At 38.9% G+C, this 19,172-nt stretch overlaps 1 protein-coding gene across 1 annotated transcript in view; it reads right to left on the reverse strand.

The window, feature by feature from the left end:
- The window catches only part of LOC144082296 (teneurin-1-like), a 138,291-nt gene that overhangs the window by 51,084 nt on the left and 68,035 nt on the right, over positions 1-19,172 (reverse strand). The window contains exons 7-15 of the mRNA XM_077609342.1: positions 12,624-12,826; positions 11,644-11,851; positions 8,451-8,552; positions 6,448-6,642; positions 5,279-5,479; positions 3,017-3,202; positions 2,900-2,929; positions 2,645-2,791; positions 396-630 (exon numbers count right to left, since the gene is read on the reverse strand). Of these exons, the coding sequence (XP_077465468.1) occupies positions 396-630; positions 2,645-2,791; positions 2,900-2,929; positions 3,017-3,202; positions 5,279-5,479; positions 6,448-6,642; positions 8,451-8,552; positions 11,644-11,851; positions 12,624-12,826 (1,507 nt within the window). The remainder of the gene's footprint in view (positions 1-395; positions 631-2,644; positions 2,792-2,899; positions 2,930-3,016; positions 3,203-5,278; positions 5,480-6,447; positions 6,643-8,450; positions 8,553-11,643; positions 11,852-12,623; positions 12,827-19,172) is intronic.

The raw sequence follows: 19,172 nt of genomic DNA on the forward strand, positions 1-19,172 counted from the left end.
AGTTGAATAAAAACCTTTTTAAATTTCAAACTACTACTTGTAAGGTGAATCATGTTGCAAAAATTAACAACCACTATGTGCTCATAAAATGCAAATATTAGTTAGTGCTAACTAAAAAGATCTGCCGGATGAATATGACTGGAATGGGGGGGAAAAATACAGGAATTTATAATGGTATTGCCTCTTTAAATTCGCCAGACCTTGGCCCACAGGCACTTTCCACTGATAAGTCATAGACAATTTAATACCTTTATACCGAGATATTGACTTCATTTTCTGCTGCTTGTATATTTTAACAATGGATAATTCAAGGACACAGTCTCGCACAACAAATAAGGGATAGACTTTGCATGCACATGGTAACCCAGACTCTCAAAGAGTAAACAAGCACATACCTGGTATCAAAGGGCACGTCTCCAGGGAGTGTGTGTGTGGCTGCTTTGCCAAGGACAAAATGAATGCGGCGATAGAAACTGTGAGTGAGCGTGTTAATGGGTGAAGGAGGTGCAGTTGGGGGCAAGGGGCTCCGCTGCAACAGAGCCATGGGGTCAGCCGAACCACGACATAGAGGGTCAGAGCCGCAGCTCAACTGCTCGCAACAATCCGGATCCACGCAGTCAATCAGACCATCTAGTAGAGACAGAAATATTAAGCATTTCAGAATTACGGCACATACCCATTCTCGCAACACCAGCACTTGCGTTTTGATATTGCAGTGTATTTTTGTATTGTTTTGATGATAATGATGATGGTAGCTCAGGCTGGGTAGCTCAATAAAAATAGATAGCATATTGCATTATCTTAGTGGTGAAAAGATAGAAAGAGGAGACCGTAAAATTCTTCCCCAAATTCCGGCCCCATTCTAAGGTGCCTAATGCAAACAATGTAATCTCAGACAATCATCTTTGCACATATCCGTATTATCACAAGAATAAATCAAATTAAATCCATCATCAACGCTATAAATCAGGCCTTTGCCAGCGCAATTACGTGAATGGGAGCCATAAAAGTCCAGTGTAAACAAGAGTCTACTGATAGGAGCCGAAGCAGCAGGTGACAGAAGCCGGGCTGGCATTTGTGTTTCCTATATAAGGATTCTTTCTGAAAAGGCAGGGAGCAGTGCTGACATTTAAATGCATCTGACCACAGAGCAGCAAGCTAAAGGCCAACAATATTCTATTGTAACCTCCTTCTACAAAGGTTGCCGAGTACAATAATTCATTTCCATACCATTCACCACTCCAGCTTAAAAGAACATATTTAATTGAATTTGCAGCGTAGTTGCCATTAAAAGGGCGATGTTGGTAAATTACTATGCATAAATGGCAATTCAAACACATAAATGCGCACATTATATATTTGAATGTATCAACATTTATGCACTGTAAATGTTTGAGCGTGGGAGAACGTTGCATTTTGTGTGTAATGAATTTATTTCCAAGTTCTATTCTCATCTCTATCCAACCTAGGCAGAAAAATTGAATAGTTGTGTTTATACACTGATTACTAGAAATTGCTCCTTTTCATCTCTTTCTATCTTCATAGTTTCATTTTTAAATGCAGACAAACATAAAGGTAGGTTACAACAACAAGCGGAAAAAGCACTGTTATGGTAAAAAAGAATGAAGTATAAAAGGTGTATGTGAGCTCTGTGACAATGACAGAATATACAGCAAATTGTGTTAAATTAGTTGGTTTTTTTCTATAGGTGTCTTGCAAATCTACTCTTTGTAACTGTTTTCCTGCCATGTGGAAATTACCTTGTCGCAAAAGAATTGTACACTTTCTGGACTATGTTTATTAAAAAAAAAATACAAAGATAAAATATTTTATCAATGAAAACAAATACAGTGTATGAAAGTGTTGTGTCCTGAATTATGTACCTGAATGCGTACGATTAGATGTGTTACTTTATGTTCTGAATTTGAATAGATTTTTACACCAGTATTTTTATTTTTTCTTTATCAATGTACAAATTCTTATAGTACTTTTTTAGGTACTTTTTTGACCCCTGTGTGGGACATCCTAAAACTCAAAAGCTTCAGTGTGTGAAATGTGAGCATTAATGCTCTTGAAATGTAGCGCTTATGTAGAACCAGCTGTTCTATTTGTAAAATAATTTACACTGAAAATGTTGTTCAGGAAGGTTATTTTAAAAACTTTCATTTGTGAAATTTAGGGGACTTTTTGAAACAAAACCATTGATGACTATTTGAGCAGGGGCTTGGGTGTTTTCATTGTTTTTAATTTCAATAGACTTAAGGGGAAACAATTTGTAAATGTTTTTAGGCATTTTTTCTTGGAATGAATGCCAAAATGCAAGATTCTAAATGATTATAGGTAAGGTATCACCTTGAAGGGCTGCCTTAGCAATGAATGCTGGGAGGTGGTGTGATATTAAAATGTACATGGTATTATATGCAACACAATGGGTTTAGTTTCCCTCGAATGACCAACATGACTCCAAAAGCGTCACAGCGGGACTGGGACAACGCAGAGCCCGGGAAGAAGAAAGAAAGAGGTAGATTCTTTTTGGCTATTGAATCAGGAGAAGTGATGGAAGGGAGTACAAGGGAGACAGAAATGAAAAAGGTAACAAAGACAGAATAGAGATAGAAAATGATAGATGCTGATAGAATGTCACCTCCATCATTGTCTGTTCCATCACTGCAGTCAGTTTCCATGACAACACTGCACCCAGGCCCACTCCATCCTGCCTGGCAGATGCAGCGCCAGCCACTTTGCTCCAGGGTACAGCGTCCGTGCCCGCTACACAACCCTGGGCAGCCATCTGAAGATGAAACGCATGCGCATGCGTATAAACATATTATTAAAATGTCTTTCCAATTATGCACTCATTATGCTTTCAAAGTGCTTCCAAAATAGTTTTAAAAACTACCTTTCACAACAATGTCCAAATCATGTGAAACTGTGAAGGGAAAAAAAAGGTATCAATGACACCCTTTTCCAAACCCAATATGACAACGAATAATTAAAATCTCCCACACGCACTCACCAATGTTGCAGTGTTCTCCCTCCCAACCGGGTTGGCAGATGCAAGTCCCGTCGTGGCACTGTCCGTGTTCTTCACAGCGAGGATGGCACGCTCTCTGGTTACACGCCACGCCATGCCAGCCCTCCTCACATTGGCACCGGCCCTCTGAGCAAACACCATGACTGCCACACGGCACTGGGCACAGCTCTGCCAGCAAGATGTGTGGAGATGCGTGGGTGAGACGAGCACGTTAGTGTGAGTGGAGAAAAGAATAGGCTAAGCAAATGAAGCAGATTAAGAATTAAAAGGAAAAGGAATAGCTCTTTTTGAATATATAGTTTAAAAAATAGAAATCTCTATTCCCAACTGAGGAGGGCCGATCAGTTCAAAAGAAAGTATTAGTCTTATTGTCGCAATTTTCTACCCTATAATGGCTAGGTGATGGAGAAGAGTGAATAGAATAATAACCAACACAAAATTCCTATTTGCACCTCGTGTTCTAAGCAAAGATTAAAATACAGCTTTTTGCTGGACATGTTAATAAAACCTTTCCTTCTATTCTGTTTGAATTTCTCTATCCAATTTTACAACAATCATTTTATTTCTTTACAATTTTCGACTTCCCTTTCTGCAAAGGCAAAAAAAATGTCATCCATGAGGAAAGGAAGAAAAGTGCTACAGGCTCACAATGACTACTTACCCAGGCACAGTGAAAAGTGACTTCAATTAAAATTCACATTGCATGAAGAGGACGGGTAAGGTGGATTAAATGTGCATTTTCATCTTTCCATTAAAGTTACATTTAGCTGTAATTCAAATGTACAGGGTGTAAGTGGGGTTCTTTTTCATTAAGAACACTGTAGTGAGAAAATTATTTCTTGTACCATTTACAGATATTTTGCCTTGGTCTGTCATTATCAAGGGCTACGGTATATCACAGTAATAAGGCGTTCGCACTCTCAAGAGTGAGTGCCCATTGCCCATAAATCATCTTTGCCAAGACCAGCATTAACTTTATGTTGTGGAAAGTCTTAAAATGGCCATTTTTGCCATCTGTCAAATAGTACTGCAATAGGGACAAGGATGAGATGTGAACTACACTATAATTCAGACATTGTTAAATATGCTGTCATTGTGATAAGTGCATGCAAAATGTTAAAGGTATTCAATAACTAAGGTAATCTCAAACCGCTGGTAGAGAGAGAGAATCAGAATGAGAGAGAGACAGACAAGAGAGACAGACGAGAGAATGAGAGAGAGACAGACGAGAGAATGAGAGAGAGACAGACGAGAGAATGAGAGAGAGAGAATGACAGAGAAAGAATGACAGAGAGAGAATGAGATAGAGAGAATGAGATAGAGAATGAGAGAATGAGAGTGAGAGAGTGAGAGAGTGAGAGAGTGAGAGAATGAGAGAGAGAGAATGAGATGAAGAGAGAAAATGAGCAAGAGAGAGAAAGAATGAGATGAGAGAGAAAATGAGAGCAAGAGAGAGAGAACGATGGAGAGCAAAAGAGAGAGAGAGAAAGAATGAGATGAGAGAGAAAATGAGAGCAAGAGAGAGAGAGAAAGAATGAGAGCAAAAGAGAGAGAGATGAAGAGAATAAGAAAGAGAGAGAGAGAGAGAGTGAGAGAAAGAAAAGAAGTACAATTATTTATTCAGCAAGTTTAAATGCTAAACAGGAATTGCTCCGATTTATTTTCCTGGAATAGCTTTGATTGAATTTTTTCTTTTTTTCTTTCTTGCATTCACTTTCTTTTCAAACATTAAAGAAATAAAAGGAGATGTGCTGGTTTAGTTGCCCTTCATGCATGGTATACAGTGCACAATTTTCTATGTTTACATTGCCTTGAAGAACATTAGAAGACAGAATCCAAAAGTGACCATGTTCTTAATTATTCATTTATTCATCTTCCATACCACACATCCTCCTAAGAAGAAGACTTTGGGAGAAAGGCGGACTACACCCTACTGGTCAGTCAGCCTTAGGGCACACAGATAGGCATTCACACTCACAATCATACAGCCACGTGCGGGAATCGAGCCCACGCCTGCCCGCAACGAAGTGATATACATATGTATATATGCAAACTTTTAATACCAGCTGAATATACATACAAACAACATACAGTATAATATAGTATGTTACTCATTCTTCTAAAAATCCTGCATTCATGGGAAGTTGTATCTATCAAGAACACTAATGCTAAGAAACCACTGAGACCTGTATGATATGCAATCTCATGTTTGTGTTTTGGCGGAAAACTCAATGCATGTTTTACCAATGTAGCAGTCGGGTCCTGTCCAGTTGGGTTGGCAGGTGCAGGTATCTGACTCATGGAGATAGGTGCCATGACCTGAACACTGTTCCTGACAGGCTGGCAACGGGTCATTACAGCTCACTCCTGCCCAGCCTGGAGAGCACACACATTCCCCACGGACACACACGCCATGTCCACCACACTGAGGGTCTACACAGTCCACTGCAAACATAGAAAGGACAAAAATAAAAGTCTGAGTTTGCGGTGAAGGGAGTCGTGTAGGATCCTAGGTTGCCTGTCTAATTATAATCATCAGTTCACTAAGTATGAAAGCAGTGTTCTTTGCATCTCATCCAGGAGTTAACTGCCCTAGCTACAATTCCTGTATCTGTTCCACAACATTACATTTCATAGGACACTTAAACCCGGGCTTTGATAAGGGGTGAAATGGCCTGGTTGAAATCTGCATGTGCGAGTGGTCAGTGTTAGTGTGTGTAATTACAGCTCTGAGCGTCGAGCCAAAGCTCAGCACAACCTGCACCAGCACAGCTCAGCTCAGCTCTGTTGTTCAAGGTCAAACACGTGATTCAGTCGCTGCAGGCAAAGCGCTACATACAGTTTTGGGGATGTTTTGGAACTCTCTGCTAAGATCTTATAGTTAAGCATAAAATATGAATAATGCAGCGTTTGTTATTTTTATAATTCATGGTTATATAGTGGAACATTGCAAAACGGCAAATGATATTACACTTTACAATTCTATATATTGAGAAGTGTTTTTATCTACATCTTTAGTAAATGTAAATTGACAGGTGAGTAATGTGAAATCAGATAAACAATCTCTAGCATAACCATAAAACCCACACAGTTTAATAAAAAAACAGCTCAAATTAAAACCCCTCGTTCAACATAAGATATATATTTTCGTATTATAACAAGAAAACGAGTCAACAGTGGGAGGACACAGCAGTGGTCATTGTTTTTTTCTTCTTTTTTTATGATCGGAGATATACTAATTCTTAGAAAAGGTTAAACATATTGTATTATTTTGGTTTCAATTAGCAAAACTTAATCATAAAATATACTGTACTATTTATTCATTTTTAAACGTCAAACATACATTTTTGTTCATAAAAATCACTGTCACAGTACAACTTTAGTTAAGTAAATGTTTTAGTGTACTGTCTTACCTAGCTCACAGTTTACACCTTTGTAGGTTGGGCTGCATATGCAGACACCCTGCATGCAGGAGCCATGGTTGGAGCATGTAGGGTCGATACACTGACCTTCCTCTACATTACACTCAGCTCCCTTCCAACCAGTCAGGCACAAACACCTTCCTTTCTCATACACGCCGTTACCGCTGCACAACACCGGGCAAGAATCTGTAACGGGACAAACACAGATTACAGCCACGTGAAAAGGCACACATAGTACTGCAGTATATTAGCTGGAAGACCACAGTAACCCCATGTGAGATGGGTGACACACTCTTATCTCAGCTACTGCACGGTTTCAGCAAATCCTCAAACAGTCTTTCTCCTTCTCTCCCACACTTATACTCGGACAGAGACACACAACACACACACAAACATGCACACACACATACTATCTTATCACTCATGCTGTTTCAATTTACTCAAGCACCACCTAAGCCTAGCTACCACGGCAACACAAGAATTGAAGAAAATCTCCCGGACATCACCTCACTTGCTCTGAACAGGCCGTGAAAACAATCGTGAAAATGAGAGATTAGGAAGAAGAGCATTAGGGTTTTTGTAGAATGAGGAGCTCTCTCCATACAGAGATGGAGAGCTGTGTGGCAGCAAGCTACGTGTGCATCGACAGTTACCCTCCGGCCCCCAGTATACATATAGGATCACCTCAGTGTGGCTAAAAGAGAAGCATGACAATACAGACTTAACATGACAGAGCTCGAAGTTAACCGGGCAAGTGTATTTTGAGTTTGACCTTTGCTAGCTTTGGGTTGCCCCCTTTGGACAAGTGCACCCACATTTTTACTTACTCGAGGCATTCGATGCATTGAAGCAAAATATAGCCCGCTGCACTTAACGGCAGTAAACGCACCTTTCACATTTTACAACTCTTGCCATATCGTTTGGAACAACGAACATCATATTGCTACCAAATAAGCAGAGATGAGAAGGACGTATAAATAAACGTGTTTAAATAAGTCATGATATCATAGCACCTGTTTAAAGAAAATGGGCCAGGACAACGGAAGCATATCATAAGTAAGGATAGGGGAAAGTATAAGGGATGATTACCTTTCACAAGTAGGAGCAAGAAAAGACACCAAGTAAAATTATTATAGTAATTATAGAATTGTATGCATACAGTAATACATGGATGTTGGGTTAGGGGTTCATACAATAGTAGTTTGTTTTTTAGGTTATAGGTTATCTTTTTTACTTGACATGGCATTAATTAACCAACTGATTACGCCTAGTTTGGACGCTCATTCAAGGAAGTAGATATTGTCTAATGAGTGTCATGCTAAGAATGTTAATAATCCTGAAGCAGGATAAAATAATAACTATAACTTTATTAGTAATTCCCTCTAATCTAGAAGTAGAAATGGTGCATGGGCAGAATGAGAACCCATTAGGTGCTGTTCTACTTATTTTCACTTCACAGCCTTTTGCCAATTCTAAGTAGCTTTTTTTAAGCTTTTGAGGGTGACAGAGATCCTCATATTGATGAAATATGGTGTAAAGTCCTTGAAAACAAATCATCAGACTCTTTAAACTGTTTGTTTTAAACAACCACTGCAAATTGAATATTCTTCAGCTTCATAAGAAATGAAATTAAATTAAATTCAATTTAGTTTTGTTTTGGAAGATGTTTGGAAATTTTATTTTCACCTTTAGCAAAGCTAAATAAGAAAAATCCATTATAAATCACCTGTTTCTGTAAAAGCTTTTTGAAAGGTGACATGAAGAGAATTTGATTTCAACACAGGATTTCATTATACCTTTGCTCCTTGGAATTCAGGGGGCATGACTTCTAATTTAGCTTTTTGACAGTTGGTTAACTGTATTTAAACAGTAAGATGAATGGACATACAAGTACATGTACTCTGCATTTTTTTATCTGCCATATAAGGTCCAACCTTGTGCAGCATTTTCATATTTTTTTCTTTCATTCTTTCTTTCTTTCTTATTTATATTACCTTTTGCACAGTTAGGACCCATGAATCCAGTGAAGCAATGACAACGGCCAGCAACGCACTCTCCATTTCCATTGCAGCCTTTGGAGCAGCCATCCATTGTGTCTATGCAACAACATACACAAAAAAAAAAGATTAGGACATGCATTTATTCAATACATTAAAAGTCAGACATAAGAACAATAATCCACATCACTCAATCAACCCGCATAGCAATCTGTTATTGAATGAAAATGTGATAAGCAATGGATGACTCCCCAGACACAGACGCTATATTAGATTAGCCTGATCCAGCTGCTATCATTCTCTGGAGACTGGCCAAACACTCACTTGATCTGTGTTGCACTAAGCACATTATGCTGCATTACAGGTTGAAAACACACTGCATGCACATTTACATACATCAACGCTTCATCACCAAACTGTTTACAAGAACACAATTTGGAACGAGATTGAAGAACACAAAATGTGACATTGTAAATGACCCAGTTAGTGGACTGCGGATAACAGTGTGATGTTACTGCTGTTACTCTCAAAGGCAGATGTCAGTAAATTCCAGTGCATCATTGCACAACAATACAAATTCCTATTTGTCACTGATTTTGTTCCGACAAAGTTTAACTTTGCGATACGCGCCAATCATAACATATAGATGTTAGTGTCTTTAGGTCAGTGAGCATGCGGTGGTTGACTTGTCTACCAACTAGTGTTTTGCTGAAGAACACACTATTCCACTATCCCAGGAAAAACCTGATCAAATATGAATATTAGAATTAAATACCATCCTTTGCCAGGCCCGGCAATTGCCCTTTTTTTGATAAAAATGGAAGTTTAACAAAATGTACTGACAAAAATAATCAGTCACACTTTAAATAATAAATATACACATAATTAATTGGAACAGGGCAGCCCGAGGGCCGAGTGTTAAGCGTGTCGGCCTCACAGTTCTGAGATTGTAGATTCAATCCCAGGTCCGGAACGTCCTGAGTGGAGTTTGCATGTTCTCTCTATGCTTCCGTGGGTTATCTCCGGGTACTCTGGTTTCCTCCCACATCACAAAAACATGCGGGGTAGGCTGGTTGAACACTCTAAATTGCCCTCAGGTATGAGTGTGAAAGTGAATGGCTGTCCGTCTCGCGGTGCCCTGCGATTGGCTGACCACCAATTTAGGATGTCCCCCGCCTGGTGCCCATAGTCGGCCGGGATAGGCTCCAGCACCCGCCAATGACCCATGTGAGGATAAGCAGTACAGAAAATGGAATGCCATCTTTAAATTGACCTTATGTGCTTAAGTTGCTTCTCTGCAGAAGAAACAAAGCAACAGTCAAACAACTGTTGTGAGCTGAGTTCCTTTATTGAGGTTGAATGAATGACAAATCCTTCACTGGCATAAACCACACACATATGCACACACACCCACGCACACACACCTGGGCACGCACTTATTCTACAAACAAACGCACACACTCCGATATAATGTGACTCTCGCCTTGAGGCACGTGTGACACATGCTAATGAGACAGGCAGCATAGTTCCTCCACAGCAGTGCATCACTATAGAAACCAAAGTCATTTTCACCTCCATCACCTGTCATCGTCACACTGATGGAGAGGAGTGCCAATCATCTCCCACACAGTCAGGAAAACTCCTCATATGAATCTTCTATCCTCTTGGAAGAAAAATAAACTCACACGGGTAAATTCTAATATTGGATGTGGCACCTGACAAATGCAATGAGCAGGAACTCATCTGCAAGGCCAGAAAACAGCTTTTATTTCAGAGAAGATACAATGATCTCTCAGGAAGCTCAACATTGGCACAGCTGTAACTGTGAACTAAACTCTACATTTTCAGGTGAGTATCTTGGCAATAATATTCTCCAGGCAATTAACAAGTAATGCACAAAGACCAGTGCATTTGACTACATGGCACGTCTATGTGCATGCATAATCTGTTCTTTCCACTGACTAAACCCCTTTTTAGTTGGGAACCATCCATGCCATAAGTTATTGCAGCTAAGTGTGATTATAAAATGGGTACTTCCACCCAAGTGGTCTGATTGGTCAAATAAGCATTCCAATTGTAGTTTATGAGCCTTTTAAAGTTTCAGCCATGGTTTATGACCCTTGGGTTTAATGTGAAATGAATTGACTATTCAGCTGACTAAAAATACTCAAGCATTTTCTACCCATAACCTGCAACATTAATTAGAAAATTATATATATATATATATATATATATATATACATATATACATATATATATATATATATATATATATATATATATATATATATATATATATATATATATATATATATATATATATATATATACATATATATATATATATATATATATATATATATATACACACATTTGATTTCTAATTAATGATGCAGGTTATGGATAGAAAATATGCCTCAATATTTGCAGTTAGATCCGGTTACATTTTTCTGTGCAAAAGCTCAATATCCCGACAATGATCATCTTGTATTTGACAGTATCTTCCTCTCATGCTGCAGTCATAGTTCCTGCACAGAGGATTATATACAGACAAAATGCATTGCCAACCTTCATTTTTTTTAACTCAAATTGATGCAGTAGTACTACACAGTGGTAGTTAGTAACCAATGTTAGTGTTTTGAATTGACAGCAACATTAACTTTATCATAAAATTACGTCAACTCCAAACCAGTGGTAAATCAAACCCTGCGACTATAGCAGTACAAAATACTATACACATTATTAAACCATTCACTGCTATTGACAGCGTTAAATATCAAAACAATTTTATCTATGGTGGCCTGACAGTGCTAATTCACAGACAGACATTTTTCTGTTTCCATGACTGGTAGAAAATGTGTTTCGCATTACATTTCAGAATATAGTATTTAAAGGACAAAAACCCTTAGTTTTATGTACCGCCTGGTATTGTAGTGGTTCAGTCGCCCAGCCCTATTCGCGCTGGTGTCAATATGATTGTGAGTACGAATGGTCGTCTGTCTCTCTGTGTTCCCTATGGCTGACTGGTGGCCAGTCCAGGGTGTCTACTTTTTGCCCAAAGTCAGCTGGGATAGGCTCCAGCAGCCCCCGCAACCCTTATGAGGATGTGCGGTATGAAAGATGAATGCATGAATGTTGACTCAAACAAGTGAAATCATTGGTGTGTTTAACTGCAAGCCCATCTTCTCACCTATGGGGGTGCTGTGAAGTAAGACTTGCTCGAGATTGCGTCCATCATTGTAGAGAGCCAGATGCCAGGTGCCGGGGTCCATGTATTCAATGAAGCGCGTTTCTTGGAGTCCGCTCAGAAGCAGACCTTTAGGTGCTTTGCCAGCTGAAACAGTATCACTCAAAGACCTGGGCAGCACTTTCCCATCCAGCAGTTTCACAAAGTCAAACTAAACGCATTCGGAAACATGAACAGACAACAATAAAACTTTATCCACAGAGCATAACAAATAAATGGTGTCGGCACAATTATATCAATTAATTGATTATTTTTTCATCAAAACACCAATATCTGGTTGTCTTATAGCATGCACCTCCTCAAATACACAAAACACACTACTGTGGAAAATAACCACTAGAATGTAATGCTTCTCTATTTCCCTTGTGACCTAGTATCACTCTGGGCAGCAGCTTTAAAACCAAATTGGAGAAGAAGAATTACTGCCTTCAATTTGGAGATTGACTGAAAACTGGCACACTGGCAGCTTAATCAGCAGGACTGCTCTTCCCTGTATAAAATGGTCAAAAATCAGAGTGGAAAAAAAATCTTTCCAAGCTTGGGAAAACAAAAACATAGTTTTGGGCTGTTACTCATCCCATGAAAAGTCTGTGTTATTAATATCAATGGTAATCTCACTGCAGACACAAAATGTTTTGGCTAAATCAATTTAGTTCATGATTCTTGTTAAACTATAGTGAAATAATCTAAAGAAAGTATCGGTATGTATTCTTTTTGTCATGAATATGATGTAACATTTAGGTCGCTCCGTGGGGGCTTGGTAATGTAAATTTGGATTAACAGTAGAGCTACTATGGATAAAACAAAAGCTCCCTGAAATACAGTTCATTCTAATGATTATTAAATAATGATTTCTTTGAACACTGTACATGGGTACACGTGTAGGGCGTCATTACATGTCTTCCAAGACCATATTGACTTACCTGTGTGTGTGTAGGTGGTATATTCCTGCGTCCATAGACCCCCAGCAGTGCATTATGGGAGAGAGAAAGATTGAACTTGATGTGGGTTGGATGGTGCACAGTCATATGAAACCTCCAAAACACTCCTGGTGGGATGGCCTGATTCTGTTGCGTTCCAATGTCGACCTCACCACGATCGATGGCCCGGCCACGCACCCACTTTTCTGTAGAATCAAATGACAAATAGGTATTGTAAAGGTCATATACTTTAGAGTTATCAAAGACAAGAGGGGTTCTCTTGAAAATGAAAGTGCTTTGTCCTTCAACATCATTGGGATCAACAGCTCTACTAATTAAGTGAGACTGAAGAGACATCGGGAGTGACTCGTGGCTGTAAAAACCTCGCTTTTCAAGAGACTCCACATTTGCAGTCCCAGGCTCTGCATTACAAAGGAGTGTTGTGCCTAAGCATAATTTACAGGGGCTTTGACATGAGCTATGTTAGCATCTTTTCAGCAGAAAGATAGTGTGCAGGAGAAAGAAAAGCGATAGAGTGGAGAAAAGGGGTGACCACATGTATGCATGCATTCACAAATAGAATCATGAAAGAGAGATAGGGTCTTGAATCAGAGTGTGTCTTTGTGCCTAAGGAGAATGGCATTTCCTAAAGTCCTTTAGCCATTAGCTCCTTGCCTCTCTATGAGACTTTATCAACCACCAGGTCTCAGTCTTTTGTGTCGGTGGGGCAGGCGGACCGCTATAGCCCTCTTTGTGCCTGCCTTTATGGAGAGATATATCTGTGCTTCTAAAAGAAGATGGAGAAAATACACTGACAGAGGGGAGCCCACCGATCGTTACGACCACAAAGGCAGATGAACAGTTAGGGGTAGATTCATGGATCCCTCTGCGTGCTCTCTATCTATAATGGCCACAGCTTTACCACTCCATTATGGCAACATCATGCACATCCACAGGGCAGCTGTCATATATCTCGTCAAATGACAGCAGGCAAGAGCCCAAAGATATCTCTTCTTATACCCATAGTGTCATTATTGTTTTCTGGCATTAGAAATGGTGACACTGTAATAACATGAATTAAGCTTATTTAAAATCTTTCGCTGACACTTGATAATGGTCATTTCATGACTTTGCGATATGAAAATTTAGGATATCGGCTTGTCAAAATGTATTGCATGTAGCGTAGTAGATACTAGAGAACACTCGCTGACTGACCGCTGCACTAAATAAATTCATATTTTTTTATATTTATTGGCCTACTATACTATGGAGTTCTTGATTTCCAAACAAACCAATTGAAAAATCACAGTGTGGAAGGAATTCACTCAAAATGTGTCTTATTACTGGTTCTTTTCCAACAACCTCTGAAGTCTACCACACAGTCTATTTTTAAAACCAGAGGCAATTTGAGTATTAATACAAATACAGTGTCTGCCCAAAAGCTGATGGTCTTTTGGTTTTGACGTGACTGGACAGAGAGAAAAACATACAACATTCTCTCCAATTATAGTAGCAGGATGTAAGCAGCTTGGCAGAACTAAAGTATGCTTTTATGCATTCCTACTGAGTATACGTCCTCAGTCTATTCCCTTTCACACTAATCCTCACTCTTGTGCCTCACCACAAAAATAAAGGCCAACAGAGGGATGGATGTCCCGAGGAAAGCAGCCTTTTATTCAACTCTAGATGAATAGGACATGAATTGGGTATGGTGGTTGGCACAAAACAGGCAGGCATTACACGAGCGCAGGCAGCACTGCGGGCCAGCTGACTGGCAGGGAGATGAGCAACCAGGTCCTTCTGATGCTAATTACTGTACTGTAGCTCTTCTTGTATGATGCAATGTGAGGAGAGACACTAGCGCTCCGAGCATTTGAAAGTATGGGTATTGGGTAAAGCAGGAGTTGTAGGGAAGAGTTGTGGGAGGATTGAGAAAAAGGATGAGAGGGGGAACGAGCCAAGAACAGAGGAGAATGTCAAAAAGACAAGCAGGGAGCATCAACTTACAGCTGCTGATGCAAGGCAGAGGAAAACATCTTGCATCTCACACAGCAGCAATAAATACATAAAATTCTAAAGAAAAAACTAAACAATTATATATTTCAAAGATAGAAACAGATGTATGAAGCCATTATGTGGTTCCAGCAGAAAAAAATATATAGCATCTAAAACTACAATGTGGGCAGAAGTCATTAAAAGAGGAAGAGTGGTTGAGTAATTTATCAATGTTATTCTTTGATATCGTTGGTGTGAAACAACACGAACAAAAATCAGGCCATTTCCCAACTCCAATCTGATAATATCTGTTCATTCTAAACATGCTCTCTCTTAAATTGTTGGTTCAAATTTTTGAGTTATGATTACTACTACAACTACTATTGTTACAATTAGAGCTACTGGTTCTTTAATTTATTTTTGTCGTTTTTTTTCATTTTCGTGAAGCTTTTTCACCTATTGTGTCCCTCATGGTGTCCCTTCCCTTGTGTGACCAGGTGTGTGTACTTTGTAATCAAACCCTGTCCAATTCAATTCACAACAACATTACTTTTGCAACCAGTGAAGTATTTTTAAAAGTGATATTCAAGATGTGTAACAGTAGTTATTGTTTTTGTGTGTATGGGTGCACACAACATCATGTTATGTCATGTTTGGGCATGTCATTAAAAAAAGTAGTGCAACGCTCACGTGTAAATAAAAAGGGGAGCAAATATTGTGCAAACATGCTAAACCAAATCCGTGACTGCAAAGCCATGTCACCATAATAATTTTCAAGTATCTTGGGAACATATGAGCAACACTGCAGTGTATTGTGTCCTGATAGCAATTGATGATATCACTAATCTTGTTGTCTTCCTCGCAGAATACAAAACAGTAGGCTACAAAGCAGTTGAGGGTAAAAACAAATGCATTTGTATGCAGATTATGGTGGGCTGAGTTCAAATTGCTTTTGCACCTGGTATAAACCGCAGAAATGTGTTTGGAACCGTAACAAGACCAGCTCTTGCAGAAGTAACAGACTAGTTGGTTTGTGACACAGTATGTCTGTTGTGTTAACACTGATTCAAGTGAACTGCATCAACGTGAAAAATTAACTAAAGTTTAAAGCCAATAAAAAGATGCTTCCTGTGTGTGTCTGCACATGAACACAATAGCAGAAGGACTCTGTTTTGGCCAATTAAACCATGCATGCATTCCCAGTGCTTCATTGGTAATTTGTCGATTCATAACATTTTGTTCCCCGCATTTGGAAAAGCCCTGATTCAGATTCAATTCCATACTTTTTATATATTCTGTCTTTCTTTATGCTGCCATAGCCATTTGGAAGCACTACAGCCCGAACTAGGTCTCTAAAACCATTTAGTATGAGTAAACCAAAACTCATCCCTTTTCAGCGCTGTGTGTATATCTAGCCTAATGACTGTGATCTTCTTTAGGAGTAGAAGCACAAGGTCTAATTATTCTTCTCTGGCCTAGGGGTTGTTCAGGTAAAACAATTAGATTTTATTAAATCATCTTTCAAAGGAACTAAAATCTCTTCAGCATGCATGGTTTTAACCCTGAAATTCTAGTGAATAATGTAGCACAGGGTAACAGAGGGATTAGAAAAGTGTGTGTTAGTCCATATTGGACCCCCTGCCCACACGTCAATCTCACACACTTTGGTGCACCAACATTAAGAGTGCACCTAATACAAAAATATCACAATGGGTAAGGTCTCTACAATTACTTGGATTCGATTAGGGTCTTTTTGAGCATGTGGCTTAATAAGCTTTCAGCCTTCTCTCTCTACTCTGAAGCCTAATGAGAGTCAGTCTGAGTCAGTTGAAGATAATACTCTTGGCCTTCAGGCCCTCCATTACTCTCTCACCCACTGTCCACAATCAAAGCCTCGGGCTATGTCTGTGACTGACAGATTTGCTTGACTACAAACACATTTATACCAAGAGTCAAAGATTTCCATTTTTACAAAAACAAAATTTTTAACATCAATGTTTTTCCTGTTTAGAACATTTGATAAAATATGTAATCATAAAAGACATAGTATTTTTTTTTAACTGTTCAATGTGAAAACATGAATTAAACAATAAGAGACATATCATGCAAAGTTCTTTTTGTGTTTTGTTTTGTAATAAAGGAAATTTACAATTAACATTAAGAGCTTGAAAACACTAGTATTGTAATGTAATTTTTCAGAAAAGTAAATGCTCCATTGTTATTATAACAATGATGATCATGCAATTTTAAAATGTACATTCTTAGGCAATTCACATCATTGTATTATGCAATGTATGTGTGTCACAAAGCTGTTACACAATTACTATACGCACAGTTTGAATTCATAAGCCTATTATCTTTGGCCACATTTGTCAGTGATTGGGATGCAGAGTACCAAATTGACATTTTGCAAGTTTTTTTTCTGAAATTGAGCTTTGGATTCACTCAATTGTGTATAAATGCCTATGTGTTCTTGTAGGAATGAGGGTGTAGGGTTGAGTGTGTGTGTGTGTGTGAGATTGGGGATGGGTGGCGGACTTCGCTCGCATCACATGAGAATGTATCCCAGCGTGAGAAAATCAATGAGACTAGTGTAACACGGACCAGTCCATCAGCATTTTCATCCATCTCTTCTCTTACTTCTTTCCCCCGTTCGATCCCTCGCTCACGTTCTCATGCACACTCATACACAAGTACCTACACATGCACCCCCCCCCCCATTTTCTCATACACCACACACCCCCATACACATACAGGATAGAAACATTTTTCTACAGTGCTCCTACTTCCCGCTATTTGTTTTCTGAGCGCTGAATATTAATCTGCACAAGAGTATTATGGCCTAAGAAAGAAAGAAAAAGTAGGACTACAACATAAAAGTCTTAGTATTATTGCGAGAATGAAGTCGTATTATTATGTGACGAAACACGGATGGATGCAGTGCGGCTAATGCAACTAAATTCACTCTTACGTACTTTACGTCACGCTTTTTCCGCTTCTGTCAAAATCAACAATATCGAGAGCATCTCATGAGGCTGTGTTTTAAAATCGGTTTCACAAATAAGAAAATTCTTTATCTTTTGGCTCATCTACCTTAATACTGGGTCATAGATGTGTTTATTAAGAGTCTTCTGTTACATTCTAGCAGTGTAAACTTCCAATATAAAAAGGAATGGAAAAAATAATTTGGCATTGATTCTCATTTAAATGCTAAATGCTAAAAAAAACCATGGGATTGGCTAAAATGCCAATGCTCATGCTCCACATGCTTTACTTAATGGGAATGTCAATTATATTATTTATTTATGAACTAAAGCTAGTTAATGAGTATGAGATATTCTGCGATTGCTATGTACTTCATTCAAGTAAGAAAAATATTTTCAGAACTTGTTAGGTAAGGTATACTGAGGCAATAGGGACATTTCACTGTGTGTCGGGATGCCAGGCAGATAAAGATATTTTGAACCATGTGGTCTCATGCATACTTAGCAAACTGTGTTTGATTATTATTAGGTGAGTGGCAATTACTGATGTGCTAATTAGAAATATTTGTTTCTTGTAAAGCGCTGGCTGCGTAGGGCTCCTGATAATATGCAATGCGGTGAAATGTATGAATCAATATGCTTCTTACAATATCATACTGAATAAAACATTAACTGCACATTTAAATGCATTTTAACAATCAAAAGTTATAAAATGATGCATAACAATAGTAGGGTTGTGGGAGAACTCTCTCTCTCTCTATCGCTCTCTCTCTCGCTCTCTAGTGCAATGTATTTATCCCTTTGGTTCCCTTCAACCGCCAACTCACCAGTCCTTGTGGTGTAATCTTGGGGATTGTGTGGTTTTTGGGTGTGAGAGGTGATGGGTACATCAGGATGAGCGTGATAATCTGACGCAGTGGATTACAAACCAATCTCTAATCTCCCAGACCATTCTTTGTGTAGGAAATACCTCTGAGGGTAGTACAATAATCTCAACTCCACTTTTTAAATTTCTATTTTATGTCCCAGTTGTCATCAAGGACCTAAATCAATATATGTTGAAATAAAAGATTGTGTTGCAACAGTAAGAAGTACCACTTGTGTGCTCTCTTATCTAGGATTTAACTCCCGAGTTGAGCGTTAATCCTTCAAATGTGAGTATTTTTTAAGAACAGTTGCTTTAGGTATGTCCCTAGTTGCTTAAAACGCAGTGGGTTGCAGTCTGGCCAAAAGACTTTTCTCTCTAAATGCTGAACATAATCCATGACAACTATGCAATATCCATCAGCCAACCATGAAGGTTGTTGTGTCCTGTCCGACAGCATGACCTGCAACACTGACAATTAATGTACCATATCATGGGGTTAAATTGGTGTTAGTAATTTCTCTGGCTAGTTGAGAAGTGAGCGACGAGAGTCAATTCCAGTCACGCAGCGGCTAGGAGGGAACATGATTAACCAATTATCTTTCCTTTCTTTTAAATTGCTACTCAGTCTGGAGTGAGCTCTCTGATTAGAACATGCGTTGCACATGGCGCGTATTGTCTACGCGGGCCAAGGTTCAAATGTCAAAA

Source organism: Stigmatopora argus, chromosome 9, assembly GCF_051989625.1.
Source record: "Stigmatopora argus isolate UIUO_Sarg chromosome 9, RoL_Sarg_1.0, whole genome shotgun sequence".
Taxonomy (NCBI): domain Eukaryota; kingdom Metazoa; phylum Chordata; class Actinopteri; order Syngnathiformes; family Syngnathidae; genus Stigmatopora; species Stigmatopora argus.